The 20,850-nt window shown below is 32.8% G+C and overlaps 2 protein-coding genes across 2 annotated transcripts in view; one reads left to right on the forward strand and one right to left on the reverse strand.

The window, feature by feature from the left end:
- Positions 1-20,850, forward strand: part of LOC131851073 (glutamate receptor ionotropic, kainate 3-like) — a 49,894-nt gene that overhangs the window by 12,464 nt on the left and 16,580 nt on the right. The gene's annotated exons all lie outside the window — the stretch shown is intronic.
- LOC131851075 (glutamate receptor ionotropic, kainate 3-like) lies at positions 197-18,912 on the reverse strand. Its single transcript, XM_059201502.1, is given in 17 exon segments — positions 197-2,403; positions 3,044-3,190; positions 3,798-3,913; positions 3,992-4,156; positions 4,736-4,820; positions 5,720-5,918; positions 6,280-6,479; positions 6,915-7,076; positions 7,730-7,930; positions 8,860-8,973; positions 14,555-14,659; positions 15,228-15,469; positions 16,291-16,487; positions 16,728-16,885; positions 17,414-17,581; positions 17,892-18,037; positions 18,662-18,912. Coding segments are annotated over 17 exon segments (2,745 nt in total). The 5' UTR covers positions 18,735-18,912; the 3' UTR covers positions 197-2,136.

Below are 20,850 nucleotides of genomic sequence, written 5' to 3' on the forward strand. Positions count from 1 at the left end.
TATACAATACAACTGACCTAATTATTTAAAAGTTTAAATATTATGACAAAGTTGCAATTAACGACTTCCAGTGTTAAGATCTGTAATTACTTAAATGTATTGTATGTTAATTGAAACTTCAGAACATAAAAAGAATACACAAAATATATTCATAAAAAATAAATTTATTCATAATAAAATTAATAAGATCATTGGAATTTATTATGTTAGTAAAAATATTAATAATAATTTATATTGTTATAATATGTCTAATACAATTAGAAACTAGATTATATAAATTATATTATACTGTATATAAACCCGCGCTTTAATCTGCGTATACAACATGCTCTTTGGTCTTCCAAATTACATTCAAATGGACGCAGAAGTTCACGTGTATTTGAGTTACAAATATCCAAAATTTTTAAGAAATTTTATATACCTATAAAGTTAGTAGCATTAAATATTTATTAGTAGTGCCATATTCCTAAGTTACATGACATAGATTATACATTGTTTTGTTCGTAATATTACTCAAATATCTGTACCAAACTGCGGGTATAACTTTCGTAAGTTTTATACCGAAATAGAATTCCTGCGTAAATTTGAAGATAATATTGATTTGAAAAAGATACACGCTTTAATAATGCTTTGGATTTCATGAACTGAATTCAGGATAAATGTTTTCATTCTCGGAGAACTCGGCATCTATCTATATTAACACAATCGCGTATCCTTACCTACTTTGGTCACGTTTCACGAAGAAACGACGCATTCAGAGAGCGGCTTGTTATACAGGGTAGGGTAGATAGACGACACTAGACCAAGTGGACGATCACCCATGCGATGGACAGACTAATTCAAAAGGTAGTGGAAGGCGGTGTACCAAAATAGCAGCCAGCAGGGAAAAATGAGGAGCTGTCGTAAGGCGGATGCTATCTGCCACTAACTTCACTACATAATGACTATCGTTATGTGAAAAAAGTATCGAAGTAAGAAGAAGACTTCTTACGATATCGTCTATGTGGGTACCTCTGTGTCGCCTCTTTCATCCGCTAAGAAGCTTACTTTGTAAGATATGTATCGGTTGGAAAGTAAAATGAAGTAATTAAATGAAATGACACGATTTCTTATCGTGTAACATAATTGTTTTATACAATTTTCATTTTTACAATGACACGATATTTAGGCATGATATCTTACTCCCCCAGAATGGCATTGCAGAAGTATCACGGGCATCAGATGATGACGTGATATACCTACTTGGTGTTTTTCTTGAATGTACCCCTTGTATGTGCCCGTTTAATGGTATATGTTAACTATCACCTGATAGTTAACATGTATCTACCATTAAATGGACTACCTTATGATTATTATTCCAATTAGATAAAAAAGTGGTATTTATAATGGATAAGAAAATCTTACAAAGTACTAAAGGTAATAAAATAAACATTAATAAAAAAATATTATCTTAAGATTCACAGTGATTATATAATATGAAATAAGACGATTATATAATATAAATAAGACGTACAGGAATAGCTATATGATTAGACGCCTCTTTTCTATTTGCATTATTGAGATCTCTCTGTTGGTAAAGAGAGAAATGGAAATCAAAACATATATTGCAGAAGCCCACATTAGTGCAGAGGTCAGTGAATAAGTTGATTTCTGAATAATGGACACTATGTGAGACCTAATTTCATCTCGCCGTCTTACTTGACAATAATCATAAATAATCCCTTGAGGCAATGACACGAAGGGGAAAAACTAGCCATTAGTTCAGAAAAAAATTGTAATAGTAGCCTTTATTTGTAACAGTAATGTAATTTCAGTTGTGATGGGCAACAAAATGATCCTTGGATAGTATGGAGTCATTACTATATTTAATGTACATTCTGTTATATAAAAAATAGGCACTTATCAAATAATAACATTTGCTCGTTACGTGGTTTCAAGTTTATTGTTTTTTTATCTAATAGGAATAATAAACAAACTTAGTTTACCTTAGTGTAATAAGTGGTGATCGTATATACAAGAACAATACGATGGAAATCACGTGATCATCTGACAATCGTGAAGTAAAACAAACATGTATTAAAATCTTTTGAGTTCACTTCCAATTGAGCGAAGATGTAATATGTTTATCCAATTTATTTAGGAATAATCTCGTCTTTTCGCAAAAGCAATACTAAGTCCTGCCGAAGAATGTCTAGAACTATGGGAATGACAGGTCCTCCTAGATGAGGTAGATCGACCTGACCTTATCGATCTCAATGATCTAACTTCATCTTTTCCTTCGACTTCTGCTAATGCCTCGGCGCTGCCCTCGTCAGTCTTTGGTGGCCTCTTGACTGGCTTTACGTCACCGCTGAATTTAAGAGCGAACTTCAATTCTTCTATAAGCTCGTATTTATAAGTGGTCTATAAAATAAAAATTTACAATATATTTTTGTATTTAGAATATGAAGTTACTTAATCATGAGCCACAAACTTACTAGTAAAACATAAGTAAAAAAACTGTCTCTCATACATATTAATACTTCATCTGCAATAATTATTATCCACTATTTAACCCCCTTCAAAATTATATTTTAGAACTAGCTGTACACGCAACTTCGTCTGCCAATAAAAGTCCCGTCAAAATAGGTCCAGCCATTTCAGAGATTAGCCGGAACAAACAGACAGACAAAAATTGTAAAATATGTTATTTTGGTATATGTACCGTATTTATATTCATATGAATGAAGTAAAAAACGTACAATTTCAAACAGACACTCCAATTTTATTTATATGTATAGATAAAAACTGCATATATCCTTCCTCCACATACAATCAATCTTTCTTCATACCAAATTCCATTGATACCTACCTTTTATCCTTTTCATTATAAAACGGTAACAAACAGACCGACATACTTTTACAGGATATTGTTAGTTAGATTTGAAATTATTAGTATGAATTAGCTAGTTACAAATAAATGATGTTTCTTTCTTCGAAGTCACGATTTAGGGGCTAGTATATTTATTTATACTTAATTTACATATAATTGAGTAATACATACATTATATTTGACAGAACGTTTGAAAACTGCCCAGAGCATGTCGAGCGTCGATATAAGTAGACCTATACAACAACCAACGCCCAATACTACAAATGCACCCAACATGTTTGTCATAGTAAGCTGTTTTTGTTCTACACTCACTTTTTCCTGTAAAATAACATAAAAAATAACTTTAACCATTTAGTAATAAGAATCGGACTAAATGCAATAGATAAAGCTTGTTAGGTTTTAGCATTCATACTATACATTGGCAGTGGTTGTAAGTACATATATGATATCTTAGAATGGGTAAAAAAAGCAGACGGATAAGCCTAAATACAATCCGCTCTTAGAATCCATTAAATTTTCTTGTTCATTGAATCTTGGGCGTTTTGGAATAGATTTGTAACCAAACTCTCCATAAGATACTTAAGTTTCTTAGAAATTCTGTTGTGTGTGTTTTCTTTAGTCAAATAAGTGGAACATATAATCCCACGTAATTTGATTTTTGTATTATTTGGAAATATTTCGAATATACAGCCTTTATTGGATATTATTCTAGTGTTTTCTTTTTATCAAGTATAATGGAAACTAATGGAAATAACTTATGAATAGACCAATATAAACAATTACACTCAGGAATACAAATTGTAGATAGATGTGATTCATGCAAGAATAAAACCTACGACTATTCGAGCAGAGCGAGACGGTGTGCTCAACCGCTAGACTTTTTTATCTTATTTGTCACAAAACGAGATTTAATAAGATAACTTACACCACATTTTCCTCCACCTCTTTTTTCTTTCCACCAAATGTCCTTTAATCTTTGTATCTCGCCCTTTTCTTTAAGTTGCAGTAATGCATCATCTATGTACTTCTTATACGGCGACCCTAAAAACACAGGACATTAATTTACATAATGAATAATTCTATTTTCACAGACTTATGAGTTTATCATGTAAAACTTACCCTTTTTCATTCCAATGCCATAACTTTTAGAGTCTAACAATTCACCAAATTGTACTAAATCACAATGACGTTCTTTATAATATTCGATAGACGTAGACTCCATAAAGAAAGCATATGATGATTTTTCTGCACTAAAAATATATATAATTTATTTAAGTAATTTTTCTATAAATTAACTATATTCACGTATTTCTATAATGCACTTTCGTTGTCAACTTTTTTACTTATTATTATTATTATTATTACAGATTTGTGCTTTATTTTATTACTTGTATTCTCTATCTATATTAATCTGGTAAATGCGAAATGTTACCTGCCTATTTGTTACCTTTTCTCGACTAATGACTGCACAGATCTTTAATGAAATTTTACTTGAAGAAAACTCAAATACAATGCCATGGGTAATAAAAGTGTAAGCTTGTTTTGAACTTGTCAAAATAATTAATTTATTTTGTAAAGGAACAAAATATTTTTTTAATATCCAGACCTCATTCAGAACCGATGTTATCAACGTCTATGCATTACCATTGGCTTTGCGGCGTGAAATTACTATATTATTAACTAATAATTCTTCCTATAAAGAAATAACTGATCATCTGGATGAATGGTCTTCCACGTGCGTAACTACATAATAATGACATCGATATTATCGTAACGAACGACGTATAGCCGCATGTTCGTTTATCCCCTGTGTTATATATATAAATTACTAATTATTAACTTTAATTCTTCCTGTAAAGAAACCGATGCCTATATCATTATCATCCACTAACCATCCTTTTGAACTCATTTTATTAAACATTTTTCGGAATATTTTATTCGATGATTTCTGAGAAACAAAAATATATCATTACATAGTATAAAACAAAGTCGCTGTCGCTGTCTGTCTCTATGTATGTTACAAAGGATTTTGAAGTTTTTTTTATAATGGATAGAGTGATTCACGAGGAAGGTTTATATATATAATACATGTACACCTGTGTGAAGCCGGGGTGGATAGCTATTATTAGATAAAAGTAAGTATTATAATTTTATTTAGTTGAATTAAGCATTCTGACAATTGAATTATAACTTGCAAAAAATTAACATTATAGACATAATTTCTATCAAGGAAATTATATCTATATTTAGTTATGAGGCATAAACATAATTTTATAATAATAAAACTACGAATTATGTCATACCACAACTAAAAGGATGTTAATTTTTTGCACTGAACGCAATTTATAATTATAACGTGCTTGCATCAGATTTTCATATTAACTTAGTTTTCACTTTTAAAACTTATATTAAAACTAAACTATAGACTACCTCAACCCAAACTCGATTTCGTATTACATGCCGAACATCGAACCGGATGCTATATTAATCACCTGATTGGATGCTGGGCACTAGAGACTTCCCGTGTTTATTATGCAATTAATTTTTTACCCATTATGTGAATTTGAAGTAAGTTACTACTATTCAACTACAAGCATATAGGAGAACGTAGTGATTTAGTGAGTTACTACAATTAACTTATAGAGATCGAGGTTTTCCAATCTGGCCGATTAAAATATTCAAGGCATAATATGAGTAGCATACATAGGTGTACATATCTATAGGCGAATTCCAGGTGGCTATGAAGTAGTTACTCGTAGTCACAAAAACAGTTATACAAAAAAATACAACTTAATATAAATAAAATGTCAAGGTAGTATAGTAAGTTAACAGTAACAAAAGTAAAACCTCAAAGAATTGTAAAGTTGTTCCTTTGCTCTTAGCACCATATGAAAAGGTTTTGTGATCTGCTAATTGTTCCACGTTCTCAAAAGGCATAACGTCTTTTTCTACAGTTAGAAAGGCTACCAATGTTCCAACATAAGATGCCACCATGATCATTGTAAAAAACCACCACACGCTAGTAATCATTCTAGGTGCTAATGCTCTGAAAAAATAAATTAAGTAAAAAATATATTAAATAGTATTGCATTAACAAATAAATTATGATATAGGGTATAGGCAAAATACATACACATCAATAAATTTCGGTATGTACTCAATATAGGAAGTATAAACTAATAAATTTTCTAAATGAAAAGCAAAAGAATTATTATGTTCATGTACTGTCTTTTATAAAATTCCTATTTATCTGTTTACCAGTATAATAATTTTTATATCTAAAGTAAGCGTGACATATTTGTAAAACTGAAAGAATTTGGTGAATATTTTGCTATCGATAATGACACTAATAAATATTTCTGCAGCGAAATTCGTCGCTGCATAAATCTTAATATTATAATACTTACATAGGTGCAATTTCTGAGCCCTGTTGCATTACAGAGCCGATAATTAACCAGACAGAATTGGCAAAACTGAACTGGTTGGTCAACTCTTCGGGTTGTTCTATACAGGGTACAGGATTTTGCCATTCCTTATGTGAAATGCGACCTACGAAGATCATAAGCACACCTAGTAATAGCTGTATCAATGTCATATAATACCACACCTGTAAATAATGAAATGCAATATATTGAATAATATAATATATGTAGTACTATTTGAATGTCTAACTTAGTGATACTATTTATTTATAGAGGTAGGAAAATTGGCTTAAGGCAAAATCGTTATGTATAGTACGTACCAGTACATATAACAATTTGGTTCTTTTTTGTACCGGGCTAACTCGATTCGTACTCGAAATATTAGAAAAAATAGACACATATAGAAAGCTAAGCCGAAATATAATTTGAAACAAAAACATTGAGTTGTGAAGTCATATTTTGCTTTAAATATTGTTTATATTTTTAAATTTCAGGAAATAAATATAATATTAACCACACACATCTGTTATATAAACTAATAGAATTAATTTAAATATTTACTATTAATATCTGATATACCTACATCAAATAATAAGATTGAGAAATAAAAGAATGAATACCTCTTTAGAAAATACAGCCATAAATGAAAACATTTCCGGCGGTTGTTTACGTGGTTCCTTAAATATTATACTAATACCCAACGTCATGAAGGGTGTAGAAAAATCTATGCCACTCAATCGCTGGGTTGTTATAGTTAAGTCACATATTGCTAAATCGGCCCTCTGCAAAATATATAAAAGTATATGTCAACGAGTATCATAGTTTAGAATACAGGCGATTTTAAATTATATAACTGCAAAGTAAAATAGTACCAGGTGTATGAAAACCGATTTTCTTTTATGTATGTGATCATCTTGATTTTATTTCCACGCTGATTTTATTTCGCTTGACTGTAAGTCAAGTTGCCTGTAAAAGAACGCTTTGAGCGATAAAGCCGCCTTTTGTTAGCATATTTATATTAATGGTCGGCAACACATGTGACCCTCCTGTGGTTTCAGGCGTATAAAGCTACAGTAACCATTTACCATCATATGGGCCGTATACGTAGTACAAGCTACATAGTAAAAATAATTGTTTAACATCTAACCCCTGTGACACCTCTCATGACCCTTCCGGTGGAATAAGATGCCATGTACCTATACACTGTAATTTCATACTAGCTATGTATTGGTATGTAATAGATAGATAGATTAATAAAATATACTTTATTTGTAACATACAGTACAAGAAAGACAAACAATATATTAAAGAACATATGTATAAGTACAATAAGGCTTTATTGCTGAAATATCTGTAGTATTGACATATGTTCAGCAACAAATGTGCAATGCTATGACGATGAATGTATTGAATAAAGTGAAGTAAAGTAAAATACCTCGTCTCTAAGTTTCAGTACCATTCCACTCCATTGTCCTGTTTCTTTACTCAGACTCCCATAATCAGTTTCTAATTCAAATTCGTAGTTGAAACCCAATATTCTTGACAAGTATTCAATTAGGTCCACCGCAAAACCCTCATATCGGTCATTTCCTTCTAATGTCTCTGTTGTATGCTTAATATATGTATACGGTTGCGTCTAAAACATTTATTTTATTAGTATACATAGAAAAACAAACGTTTTATAAAGTTTCTCAACAAATCAAGGCGAAAGACATTAATGGAACATTTTTTAGGTCTCGGACAGTTCGGTTACAGAGCTGCTTACTCCGGCGTACACTTAGATTATGTAATGATGAATGAACTATCTGCCGAGGTTTTTTCAAGAGACTACAGCATGGTCACTTCTTGAAAAACTGTGTTTCTCACGAGACACAGTTTTTGAAGAAACATATATGAAGGTTTTTAAAAGGCAAAGCGCATGTGACACCAATGGTGTCTCAGGCGTCCTCAGGCTACGGTAACCATTTATCATCAGATGGGCCGTATGGTTGTTTGCTACCATCATAGTATAAAACAATATTTTAATATAACCTGCTTTACATTTACTTACAGATATTTTAAAATTTATCTGATTTTTACACACAAGTAACTTTGATGAGTAAATGTCATAAGGCATAAACAACATGCAGTATATGCAATGACAATAGACAAAATAAATATAACAGACTGATTCATAACAAACTTAAACGCTTACCAGACAATTTATTTATATTAACTATAATTCATATTTCTGCATTATGTACTTATATCTCATTATTATTACGTCATATAGAGGCTGAGGTATGAAAGTGAAACTAGAGTGTATGAGCTAAGTTATGCTCATACACTTATCCTTCCTTAGGAAATCACATATTATCATAGGTATTACAATTGCAGTCCTGTAAGGCTACAGTTAGCCTCTCCGTTGTTTTTACGAACATAACAAATGTTCGTAAAAAAGTTCGTAAAAATCCCAGTGCAGTCTTTATTTTTACTTTGAACGCCAATAATTCAATTTTTATATTCTGTTGTTGTCTTGGGTTAACAAAATCAGTAATACCGTGCAGAATCAAAATTAATTAATACCTTTGAAATTAAAACCTTTATTGATTTGTTTCTCATTGCCGATTCTATACCTATTTCAGCATTAGGTACAAACGGTCTCTCTATAACAATTCCGTTGGAATTCCATTTTCCGACCTGAAAAATTAAAATTAAAATTAATAACACATAAAAATCTCACGTAATCTGATTTACTCATTAAAAATGTGAGTATCTATATCTATATATGTGTATCTAATATACATCTGACTATTTGTTGTTACTTTATTACAATTTACCGACCGAATGAAACATAATGAAAATTAAGTAATAATTTATATCACGAGAGTGGACGTAAATTATCTTTCCTACATAAAATTAATATAATATACTTTATTTGAATCGACCGACTGATGAAATCTACGCTCCGTCCTACACCTATACAGATCCACAACCCCGAAAGCTTTCAGCTAGAATTGCAAAACCGTTTCGAACGCCTTGGTGACTGCGTTGACGTGGACGATTACAACAACAGGTTCCTGGAAACTGTCCGTGCGGCTAGGTCTAAGCACTTCAAAACCCGCCCCGCAGAAAGAACCGGAAAAATATCTATCTCTACCCTCAAACTGATGGATGAAAGGCGAAGTATGATCCTGCAGTCTCCGACTGACGCTTCCCAGTATCGGCAACTTAGCAGGCAGATCACTAAGTCCTTGACTCGTAACTTACGCCACTTTAACACAAATTGTGTAAAGGAGGCTATTGAGAACAACAAGGGCTCAAAAGTCTTTAACAGGGATCTGGCTGCCGGACAGAGACAACATTAACGGCGAGTACATCAATCACCTTCGATTTGCCGATGATATCGTGGTCATGGCTGAGACCCTGAAAGACCTTAGCAAAATGCTCGAAGACCTCAGTAGAGTCTCACAAGGAGTAGGTCTTAAGATAAACATGGACAAGACGAAAATTATGTCAAACGCCCATGTCGGGATAAAATATAAAAATCAGGGATTCTACACTCGAAATTGTCGATCACTACGTATACTTAGGGCAATCCAGCTAGGTAGATCCAATTTCGAGAAAGAAGTCAATCGTCGAATCCAACTCGGATGGGCAGCGTTCGGGAAGCTCTGATATATCTTTTCGTCCAAATTTCCGCAGTGTCTCAAGACGAAGGTCTACGACCAATGTGTGTTGCCAGTGATGACTTATGGCGCAGAGATGTGGTCGCTAACTGTGGGCCTCATGAACAAGCTCAGAGTCACTCAGAGGGCAATGGAGAGGGCTATGCTCGGAGTTACTCTCCGTGATCGAATCACAAATGAGGAGATCCGCAGAAGAACCAGAGTGACCGACATAGCCCGAAGAATTGCGACTCTGAAGTGGCAATGGGCAGGGCACATAGCTCGTAGGACAGATGGCCGTTGGGACAGTAAAGTCCTCGAGTGGCGACTACGGACTGGAAGACGCAGCGTAGGAAGGCCTCCAGCAAGGTGGACCGACGATCTGGTCAAGATCGCTGGAAGGCATTGGATGCGAGCAGCGCAGGACCGATCGTCGTGGAGATCTTTGGGGGAGGCCTATGTCCAGCAGTGGACGTCTTCCGGGCTGAGATGACATAAAATTGAAAGCACATACAGTTACGGTAGATAACTAGTGTTTAATATATATTTATAATATAAAACCAGATAACAAACACTATAAAATTAAAAGAATTATTATTATATCTAGCGGCATTTTATGCGTATTTACAACAACAATTAAAAAGTTTTAAGGATAATAAAAAGGAAGAGATTTTATTAGCAATTTTCCCTTTCACGTTTGCGTTTCAAAGTCAAAAAATGAAAACTAATTAATATTAGAGACGGCAGAATTTAATCAATAATTGTAATGTTTCTATCTTTGTCACATTTTTCAAATATAAATGAATTTCCAAGAATTTATATAAATTGTCTCGGTCCCGGTTCAAATCTTACCGCTTTATCATTTTTTTTTTTTTTTGTTTATATGTATGCTGACATTTTTGTTCATTAAGTTAATTTTGTGTGTAAACAATTTTTTTTTTTTTTCTTGTACGAAAGATAATTTTCTAATCATATATTATTTGTAATTACTCATTACCTAACATGTGTAGTCTTTTTCCGTTTGTTATTTTATGTCGCTAATTGCCTTAATGTAAAAGAAGTTTTAATTTTTTTTTTTTTTTTTAATATATATTATTATTATTTTTGTTTTTATTAAGCGACAGTTAATCAAATATTTGTCTATTGTTGTTTCCCTTTTACTTTTTGTTTTATTGTAGTTCTTTTACGTTTTTACTCATGACATAGCATTACACAAGTACTTTAGAATTAAAGCGGTAATATTGTAAATAGTAGTAAATAGTAGTATTGGTTGTATATGAAATTAATCCCTTTAATTTTTCACGAAATAGAGGTGAATATAATTATGTATTATAGGAATAGTTTAAAAGTATTCGTATTTTTGACATTTTGTAGTTATATTATGCAATTTAAGTACGTAATAGTGTTTCATGGTGGAATTATACATTGCGAGTTTTATGGTCTTCGTGTTTGTTAATTTAATTGCAATTATCATATTATTTTCATTATGAGTGACCAAGATAGGACATCATGTCCACATTGCCCGCAGTCATCACGGCTTTTTGCAGCCCCCCATGGTCTTAGAGTCCACATTGGCCGAATACATAAGACAGTACTGCCACAGCAGACTACCCCAGGACCTATATCACTAGATACTAACGTGTCGGCTTCTCAAACGCCCTTGCTGTTGCCAAACTTTGATGAGCTCGCACATATGAAAATGAATATCAGAATACTTAAACACATTCCTAAAGGAGCCAGAAGTGTGGTAGCTGGAAGGCTATCACAGGTGATTGAGCGGTGCCTTTATTCCAACAGTAGGGAAGATTGGTATAGACTATTTACTTTTGCCTTCTCTACTTTAAAGGTTCCCGACAGTAATGATAACCGATCCCTTACTACTAAAGTCAAAGAAAATGTTAGTAACGAGATTATTAATTTCTTAGATGCGGAAACTCGTTTTAATATGCACTCGAGGCCAATATACAGCATTATTGAAAAAAGGGTACATGAGGGTGACTTGAGAGGGGCCGTTAGACTTTTGACATCTGATAATGGATTCGCTCCTGGGGATTTAAACACTCAAAACGCTTTAAAAAATAAGCATCCAGCGCCTTCGCGTCCATTAATTTTCCCCCCAGAGCCAGATCACTCATGTCCTGCTCTTGAGGTATCGGTTGGGGATGTCTTGGAAGTTATGGATTCTTTTTACAGCGGGTCAGCTGCTGGTTTAGATGGACTTCGACCACAACACTTGAAGGAACTTTTGTCTTTGTCTGCAGGTGACAACGGCATCAAGTTAGCGAAGTCATTAACTAATTTATGTAATTTTTTGCTGAAAGGGTTTCTTAATCCCGAAATTTGTCCTATACTTTACGGTGCTTCGCTTTGCGCTCTTAAAAAAAAAGACGGAGGCGTTAGGCCTATTGCCGTTGGAAGTGTAATCCGTCGCTTGGTCGCTAAATTGGGGTGTCGCGCTGTAAAACCCATGTTATCTGCTAAATTGCAGCCTCATCAGATTGGCTTTGGCACAGCTTTAGGTGCCGAAGCTGCTATTCACGCTACACGATCATTCACTGATAACGAAGAGGTGTGTGGTAGCCATAACATAATTTTAAAGTTGGATATCGAGAATGCTTTTAATAGCTTGGAAAGAGATGTGATATTATCGGAAGTGAAGGACTGTACTCCGAGTCTATATCCATTTCTTTATCAGTGTTACTATCAACATAGTAAATTATTTTATGAGTCAACGTCGATCTCATCGCAAGTCGGAGTACATCAGGGAGATCCGTTAGGTCCTATGTTGTTTAGTCTCGCTATACATAAAATTACTTCTTCTCTTGAATCTCCTTTGAATGTATGGTATTTGGATGACGGTACGATTGGAGGTGGCGTAGATGTAGTCTTAAAAGATGTTCAAACCATCATTAACAAATTTAAAGAGATTGGCTTAGTACTAAACACAAAAAAATGCGAACTATTCTTTTGTAATGCACAAACATCACTAGGTGAATTACATCGACTATTACCGGGTATTAAATTGGTAGATAAAACCAATTTCACTCTTCTTGGAGCCCCTATTTTTTCCGATGCCATTACTATGTCTTTAAAAGAGAGGGAAAATATTATTTTAAAATCAGAGAAAATTTTATTAAAACTATCAGCACATGTTGCATTAAGTCTTTTTCGAAGTTGTTTGTCCACGCCGCGTTTAATTTATATTTTAAGAACATCTCCAGTCTGGTTGTTTCCCGATGAAGTTGCTTCTATTGATAACTCTATTAAAAATATCTTAGAGGGAATCTTGAATATTAAGTTGGATGGAGATCAGTGGCTACAGGCAGCTCTGCCTATTCGACATGGAGGTCTTGGTATCCGTCGAGTACAGGACATTGGCCTCGCAGCTTTCCTGGCGTCTTCGCATGGTGCTCTAAACCTCGTCACTCGTATTTTATCCTCTAATGGTGACGGGTTTATTTTACCATTTGTGAATGAGGCTACGGCTGAGTGGCGGTTAAGATGTCCAGATCAAAATTTACCTGAACAGCCTCAGGTTCAAAGAAAATGGGATGACATCCTGGCTAAGATCACCTTGGATTGCTTGGAGCGCAGTAGTTCTGACGTCGACTTGGCCAGGATCAGAGCTGCTTCTGTAAAGGAATCTGGCTTATGGCTTCATGCCTTACCTTCACCTCACTTGGGCACTTTATTAGATAATAACTCCTTGCGTATAGCGATAGGGCTTAGACTGGGATGTAATATCTGCGAGCAGCATCAATGCATATGTGGGGCACAGGTGGATTCCAAGGGACATCATGGACTGAGCTGCTTGAGGTGTGCAGGAAGATTTCCAAGGCATCACGCTCTTAATGATATTATTCATAAGGCCATGAGCACCGCAAACATCCCTGCTGTTTTGGAGCCGGCAGGGTTATGTCGTACAGATGGAAAGCGACCTGATGGTCTAACTTTAATCCCATGGCATAAGGGTCGCTCCCTGCTGTGGGATGCGACGTGCGTAAGTACGTTTGCTGCTTCTCATCTGCGGGACTCCATTAGTCGGGCGGGTTCAGCAGCGGAGTCCGCAGCCAGGCTGAAACACGTCAAGTACGGGGTCTTGGAGACGACGTACTTATTCGTACCGGTGGCTTTCGAAACTACTGGGGTGTGGGGGGCGGAGGCAAAAGTATTTATAAACGAGTTGGGGCGGCGCATTGTCGACAGAGGCCATGATCGACGTTCCGGATTGTATCTGGCGCAAAGGATTTCCCTAGCAATTCAACGTGGAAATGCTGCGAGCGTTATGGGAACCTTTAAGCCGGGTACGATACGGGACAATCATAGCAATTAACTTTTAGGTGTTTTTTTTTTTATGTTTTTTTTTTTTTTATTATTATCTGTATTAATGTAATTAATTTTAGGTTTAAATAATAACATCGATTGTATCTTGTGGAATAATACATGAATAAATAAAGGGTTTTAATAAATTGTCTCAAAGGATTTAGTCATTTAGTATATTATTATTTTTTTACAGTACACAAATAGTACACTAATATTACTCATTGATATTAGAAAACTGTAGAGGATATATAAATTGTTGATTGTAACATAAAAAAATGTGTTTTATTTACCGTTTGGTTACCAGCTGGAGTAAGTTCTAATATATCAAACGTTACATTATTTCTTTGTCCAAAACCATCAAATAGTAACGTTCTAGTGATACCTTCTATTTTGTTCTGGAAATATAAAATAATAACATATTTGTTACATGGTAATAGGTTTCAGTTTACCATTTATACAATGATTTCTATTCAAATATTAAATCAACGTCCTGGTTTGTTGGTTTCTATCGTAACTTATACCGAAAGGTTATTTCGAATTTTGCCGACAACAAAATATTTATGTATATTTATAAATATAAATATTTTGACTCTCTGGTGATGTGAACATCGATAACAAACCAAATATATCTGAATGACGACGGTAAGTAGCGACATGTACTTTAAATTGTAGTGTATTTATATATATATATACATCGATAGTTGACCATCATAAATTATAGAAATGTAATATGCACCAGAGTTAGAAGTAGAGAATCACTTATTTCAGCTCAATCACTTATGTAAGCTATGTTTCGGTCGACATTGGGCAGTAAAATTACAATAACATGCAAGAGATATCAGGTGTGTCGTATGATAGATGTTCATACATACTACATGTATGTCACGGTTACTGCTTAGAAGGCAGTCCGTTTGTTTCCAATCATACAATCTAAATTAACGGATTAGATATATTGATACTTACAGTTCTCATAAAACTAAGCAATGTGGAGCCATATTTCCAAGAAACAGCATTATCACAACTAAGCGATTCCGTTCTTACTCTTACTTGTTTCATGGCCGCATGGAATACTTGAACTGCATCATGAATCAATATGCTTTTGGTTTTCATTTCTTCTGACTCAAGGGCCCTATCAATACCGGTATTGATCATATCTGTTAATTGCCATAGTCGTTCATTGTTTTGTAAATCAACTAACCTGAAACCTGGAAATAGTAACTAAGATAAAATATATTAAATAAATAGACGAAGGTAGATAATATTACAAGTACATATATTTATAATATAAATAAATTGTTAATACAAATAAAAAGATAACAGAATAAACCATTTTTATAGCTATATAAAAGTAAAACCTTAATCTAACATTTTTATCGCATTTTTATGGATTTAAGTTCTCTTCAGGGTGTTGACGATGATGTTATGTAATCATTCGTGGTGTGAAATCATAGAAAAATAGCCGTATATTTAATTACAATAATAATAAATTCAGGACAATTCACACAGCGCTATCTAGACCCAAGTTAAACTAGCTAAAGCTTGTGTTATAGGTAATGGATGACATACAAATGCATAGATATATATAATTTTTCGTAAATGCATAATACATACATATTACACATAAAAACAACCAGATCGATACAAACGATCATACTCATGAAAACAAAAATTTGTGCCAAGTGAAAAATCAAACCCGCGATCATCGGAAATAAGGCGGTATGCTAAACTGCTAGACCACCAAGGCCTTCAAATCACTTCGGTTGTTTCAAATCATGATCTAAGTAAAAATTAAGCAAGTAATGATTTGAGTAAAGAAATTGAGCGTTAATGTCTTACGGAAAATAAACTATTTTACTTGTATTAAAACTTTATGCTATATATGTTATGACAGACCGTCATAACGTACATAACAGTTTCGAATGACGATAATGAGCCCTATCGATTGGTATATTTCCTTAAACGCTATTTAAAGAAATGTCTTTTATTTTCAACATAGTGTGAGGTAGTAATGTGACAATTTACTAACCAGTCATATTGACTCCTCCGTGTCTGTACCTACTGAGGTCCAGAGTAAATAAGTCTGGAGATAAGATGATGTAGGAATGTTCGTCAGCCATCAGGCCCACCTGCTGCGCGTGTTGAAGCAGTTGTTCCAAATACTGCAATGGGCAATCTACTACGAAGTTTTTGTAGCCATTTTTTTTGGCATTAATTAGGACGTCCCTGTAAAATGGTACAATAAGCTATATTGTTATAAAATTTACCACTAACTGATTTCACTTTCATAACTATAAAATGAGTATTGATTAAATTTTAGTAAAGTTTTTATTTCTTACAATCACGTTTTGTTGTATTTTATTAAAAAGATATTGTATTGGATGTATTTTATTAAAAAGATATTTCTTACTTTTAATTAAAAAATATCGCGCATAGTTTTTAATTCCAATGTTAGGAGTTACTGACCTGTAGTCATCTCCACTTAGTTCCCTTACACTAACCGTGTATCGATTTGTGATATTTCCCATCATTATCAAACTGTTCATACGCATTAAACTATGACCTTTTACATACAATAAAGTGAAGTTGTCCCAATTCTTCTCCTGAATTAACTCTTGTAATACCTTAAACAAAAATACTCGATAACTTAAAGACAAGATATCGGTGTAACACTGTATCTACTTGACACACTGTACTCAATTGTTCAATGTTAATTTTCTAAAGTAATAATGTACTCGTATTAAATAACATTAATAATTTTATAATCATTAACTATAATTAACATTTACTTGAATAGTATGATTTTTCAAACAAAATTAGCGATATAAATGTTTACTTTTATACCTAACTTGTAACCTTATCAACAAAAATTGTAATTAAGCCTCGGCACGCTTAGGTACTATAAAACACTATTTACATAAGAACAATACACAATTATTGATAATGAATGCAATCTAATCCTATTTATTTGTGAGGATGGAGAAGTTTGAGATTTAAAGTATTTCTAACATCCCAGAGCTACGACATACGTAGAGTTGCAGGTAATAACTAGAAGAGAAGGGCTGAAGGTCGTGCCCAGTAGCATGCCTTGGGAGAGGCCTACGTCCAACAGTGGACTGCAGTGGTTTGATGATAATGTGTAACTTTCTTACCGAATTGTACGCTTCTGGGCTTGGATACATGTTTAAGACAGACCAGTTTTCAGAATACCAGTCATTGTGCTGAACAACGACATGAGGCAATTCCAATACGTCACATAACGTCTGAATATTTTCACTGGCACGACCACCTATAGCATCGATAATACCAAGAACTCCTTCCTAAAAATTAATTCGTTGAATGAATTGATTTAATCATAATTTATAATTGTTATATGGATTTATATAAATCAGACATATATACAAAAAAAAGTAAATTTCTGAAAAAAATAATCAGCTATTGAAATTGTCTTCTCTTTGAACTTCTTAATTCGTCATAAAAAGTATAAAACATTCTAATAGTCAAATTGGACAGTTAAACTTTATATGTATAAATGTTTCTAATTAAGTTTCTAATTAAAATTCATGATTATTTTATTATGATTATAGTTTACTTTTAGTTAATTAAAATATTGCCTATAAAAATGTTTACCTCTGCGAGTTCACACACATTTTTGGTGATGTCAAGTATTCCTCCCGTCCTGGATATCTCTTTGATGGAAGCCGTGAAATTATAATGATCTGCACTTTTAACGAATGCAGTTTTGAAATCTTCCTCGTAATTGTAAAATAAACCACCTAAAATCCAAATTGAATTATTCAAATATTTAATGACAAAATTTTTTACAAGTATATATCTTTACCATGTAGCATACACATTAGAATCTATATAAATTGGAATACGTATCATATGCTGCATGTATACATTTTGGTGCAAATAAACAGTGTTATCTACAAATACTATAAGACACCATCTAAACCAAGAAGCTCCTTCTTAACCTCCGACACAAAATGGGTTTGCTAGAAGTTTGACGTGTCAGCGTGTGTGACTATAAAATCGTAACTCCTAAACAGATGGATCGATTTTAACGTAGTATTTTTAAAGCTGACGTGATCGAGATGGTTTTGCCTACAATTTATTGGTTATTTATCAATGTTTTCTAAAATACATTTTATTTTATAATTAAAATATATATGTACTAGTTTATATTCATTTATCTAATAGAAACACAAATATCATCCTTTTCATATTTTATGTATATAATAATGCATAAATTGTATAATACGTTTATATTTTTATAATAACTAAATAACTATTAATTTTATAACAATAACGCTAGACAGTAATAAAAACAGTAGAAACATCGTATAACAATTAAAATATAAAAAATATTGGCAATGTATTATATCATACGAACTAACCGATAACAGGTAGAGTGTCATCAGCGTAAACATGTACCACTATGACTAGTAATGTCAATACTTTCACAACCATATTGATTTTATAAAAACACAATCACCGATGATCACATGTTGCAACTTTTTGTCTTCAAATTATACGTGAACATTAACGTTAACGAGTTTACGCTTTGTGGCTAACATAGTAATTATCTTAAGTTCAGTTAATCGTTGTTTTAAAACGTCGTAATAAACGTTCCGCCGAGAACGGTAGACTGATGTATAGATTCGTATCGCTGCGGCGGCGCGCGCGACACACGTTTCAGAAATAATCGCGGCCTATATTTAGGACGAATTTTCCTGAAACGACATACTCTAGCGATACCGTCTGTCTCGCTAGACGTGAGAGTGACAAGCACAAAAAGCGATGCCCGGAAATCTACAAGATTTTTAGGTTGTTTTTTTTAACCGGTTTTATTCTTACCCTACTGGTAAATGAAGGATTTCGTATATATGATAAGAAACAGGCTGATATGGTGATGCATATCAGCCTGTTTCTATGTACAATTGAATATGGATCTTTCACAATACCTTCCAGCATATGAAGAATGAATTTTTTTAACTATTTATAGTCATAAATAGCTAATCTGCTTAGTGTAGGCTTTAGATAAATGTAGGTAACTTATTCAGTAATTAGAACGTTGGTTTCATTTGAATTTCTTTTTTTCAAATATTGTATGGCCAGAAAAAAATATCAATCATTTTCCAAACATTTATAGAAATTTGTACATTCAACAATTTAAAATTAAATTATTGAATAAAAATGCCATAACTCTGCAAATGATAATAATGGATTGTAATAATGATAATGTTATTTATTTAGACTCAGTGTCATACTGTAATTATCATATTAATTATATAATATAAACATTAATGTAATTTTTTATATGCCAGAAACTGCAGAGAAGCTTCGAAATAATTATAGTTTTAAGATCATTATGTACACATGTTCCAGTAAATAAATAGAATAATTAATATAATTTAATTGAAATTTCTATCTTTACCTTTAGCAACCCTTTAAAGCTAAGTACCTACCTTTTAGTAGTTATAATATAATTTTGTAAGTTCAGAGTCTACATAAATCCACACAAAGCCCATGTGTCCAATTTGTACTTAGTTGAAGTTTACAGATGGTGTGCGATGTTTGCCACATTTCCATAACCTACTTATTAAGTGCGAGACTAAACAATCGTTTTACGTAACTCTTTGATGAGCTCTTTCAAATCGTATAGGAAATTATCTCAATGACTATAAAAGATGTTGAGTAATACCACATGAACGTGAACTGTAGTAATATTTTTTTAATAAAATAATTAAAACAATAACTGTCACAAATGTCGTAGTGATATCGGGTTGTGTAGTTGACTTCCTGAAAAATAAGGCTCCAATGCATCGGGTTTTAGTGTGTTATTAATTAGTTTTGGAAGCGAATGTACGAGTATAGAAGCAAAACACTTCATCTGTTATGACACTGTCTGTTGTCTAAACGTTTTTGAAATAAAAATAAGTTAATGGTTCATTTCATGAGTGGTATTCCTCTATTAATAGTTATAAAATCATGAAATCGTGTTATGCCTACATATACAAATTTACAATATTACTATTTATTATGATGACAATAACTTTATGAAATATTAGGTAGGTAGAATTAAAGAGATTGTAGAGTTTCAATATTAATGATAATAATTAGATAAATGAATTAATCTGATTGGCAGTTTGAATATCGATCGATTAATTCTATTTTTAATTATGTTTAAAGTAAAGAAAATATTTAAGAATTAACGAAACGTACTTTTAAATATATTATTCCAATAAACTAGCGCAAGTGCGAGCAATAAGTTGGCAAAGTTTTATCCAATAAGATCGGTATTTACGTAATAGTATAGCATCAAATAAATATTAATGCCATGCCATATTGTGCTTCCTTCTTTTACTTAATAATTTGGAATAATAAACGAGGTTTTTATGTACTCTGAATATTACTTGGATATAAAATATAGCTTTTCAATAAAAAAACTTGAATACATGAGAAAATACATAACTTCTAATAATGATATATACATTATTTATATTATAGAGATATTGACATATATATTTGGTTTATCAATTGTTTATTTGCAACATTATGTTTTAAACGCAAAATATTAGTATGC

This window comes from Achroia grisella, unplaced genomic scaffold, assembly GCF_030625045.1.
Source record: "Achroia grisella isolate CSIRO2021 unplaced genomic scaffold, CSIRO_AGI_Agris_v1 utg780, whole genome shotgun sequence".
Lineage (NCBI taxonomy): Eukaryota > Metazoa > Arthropoda > Insecta > Lepidoptera > Pyralidae > Achroia > Achroia grisella.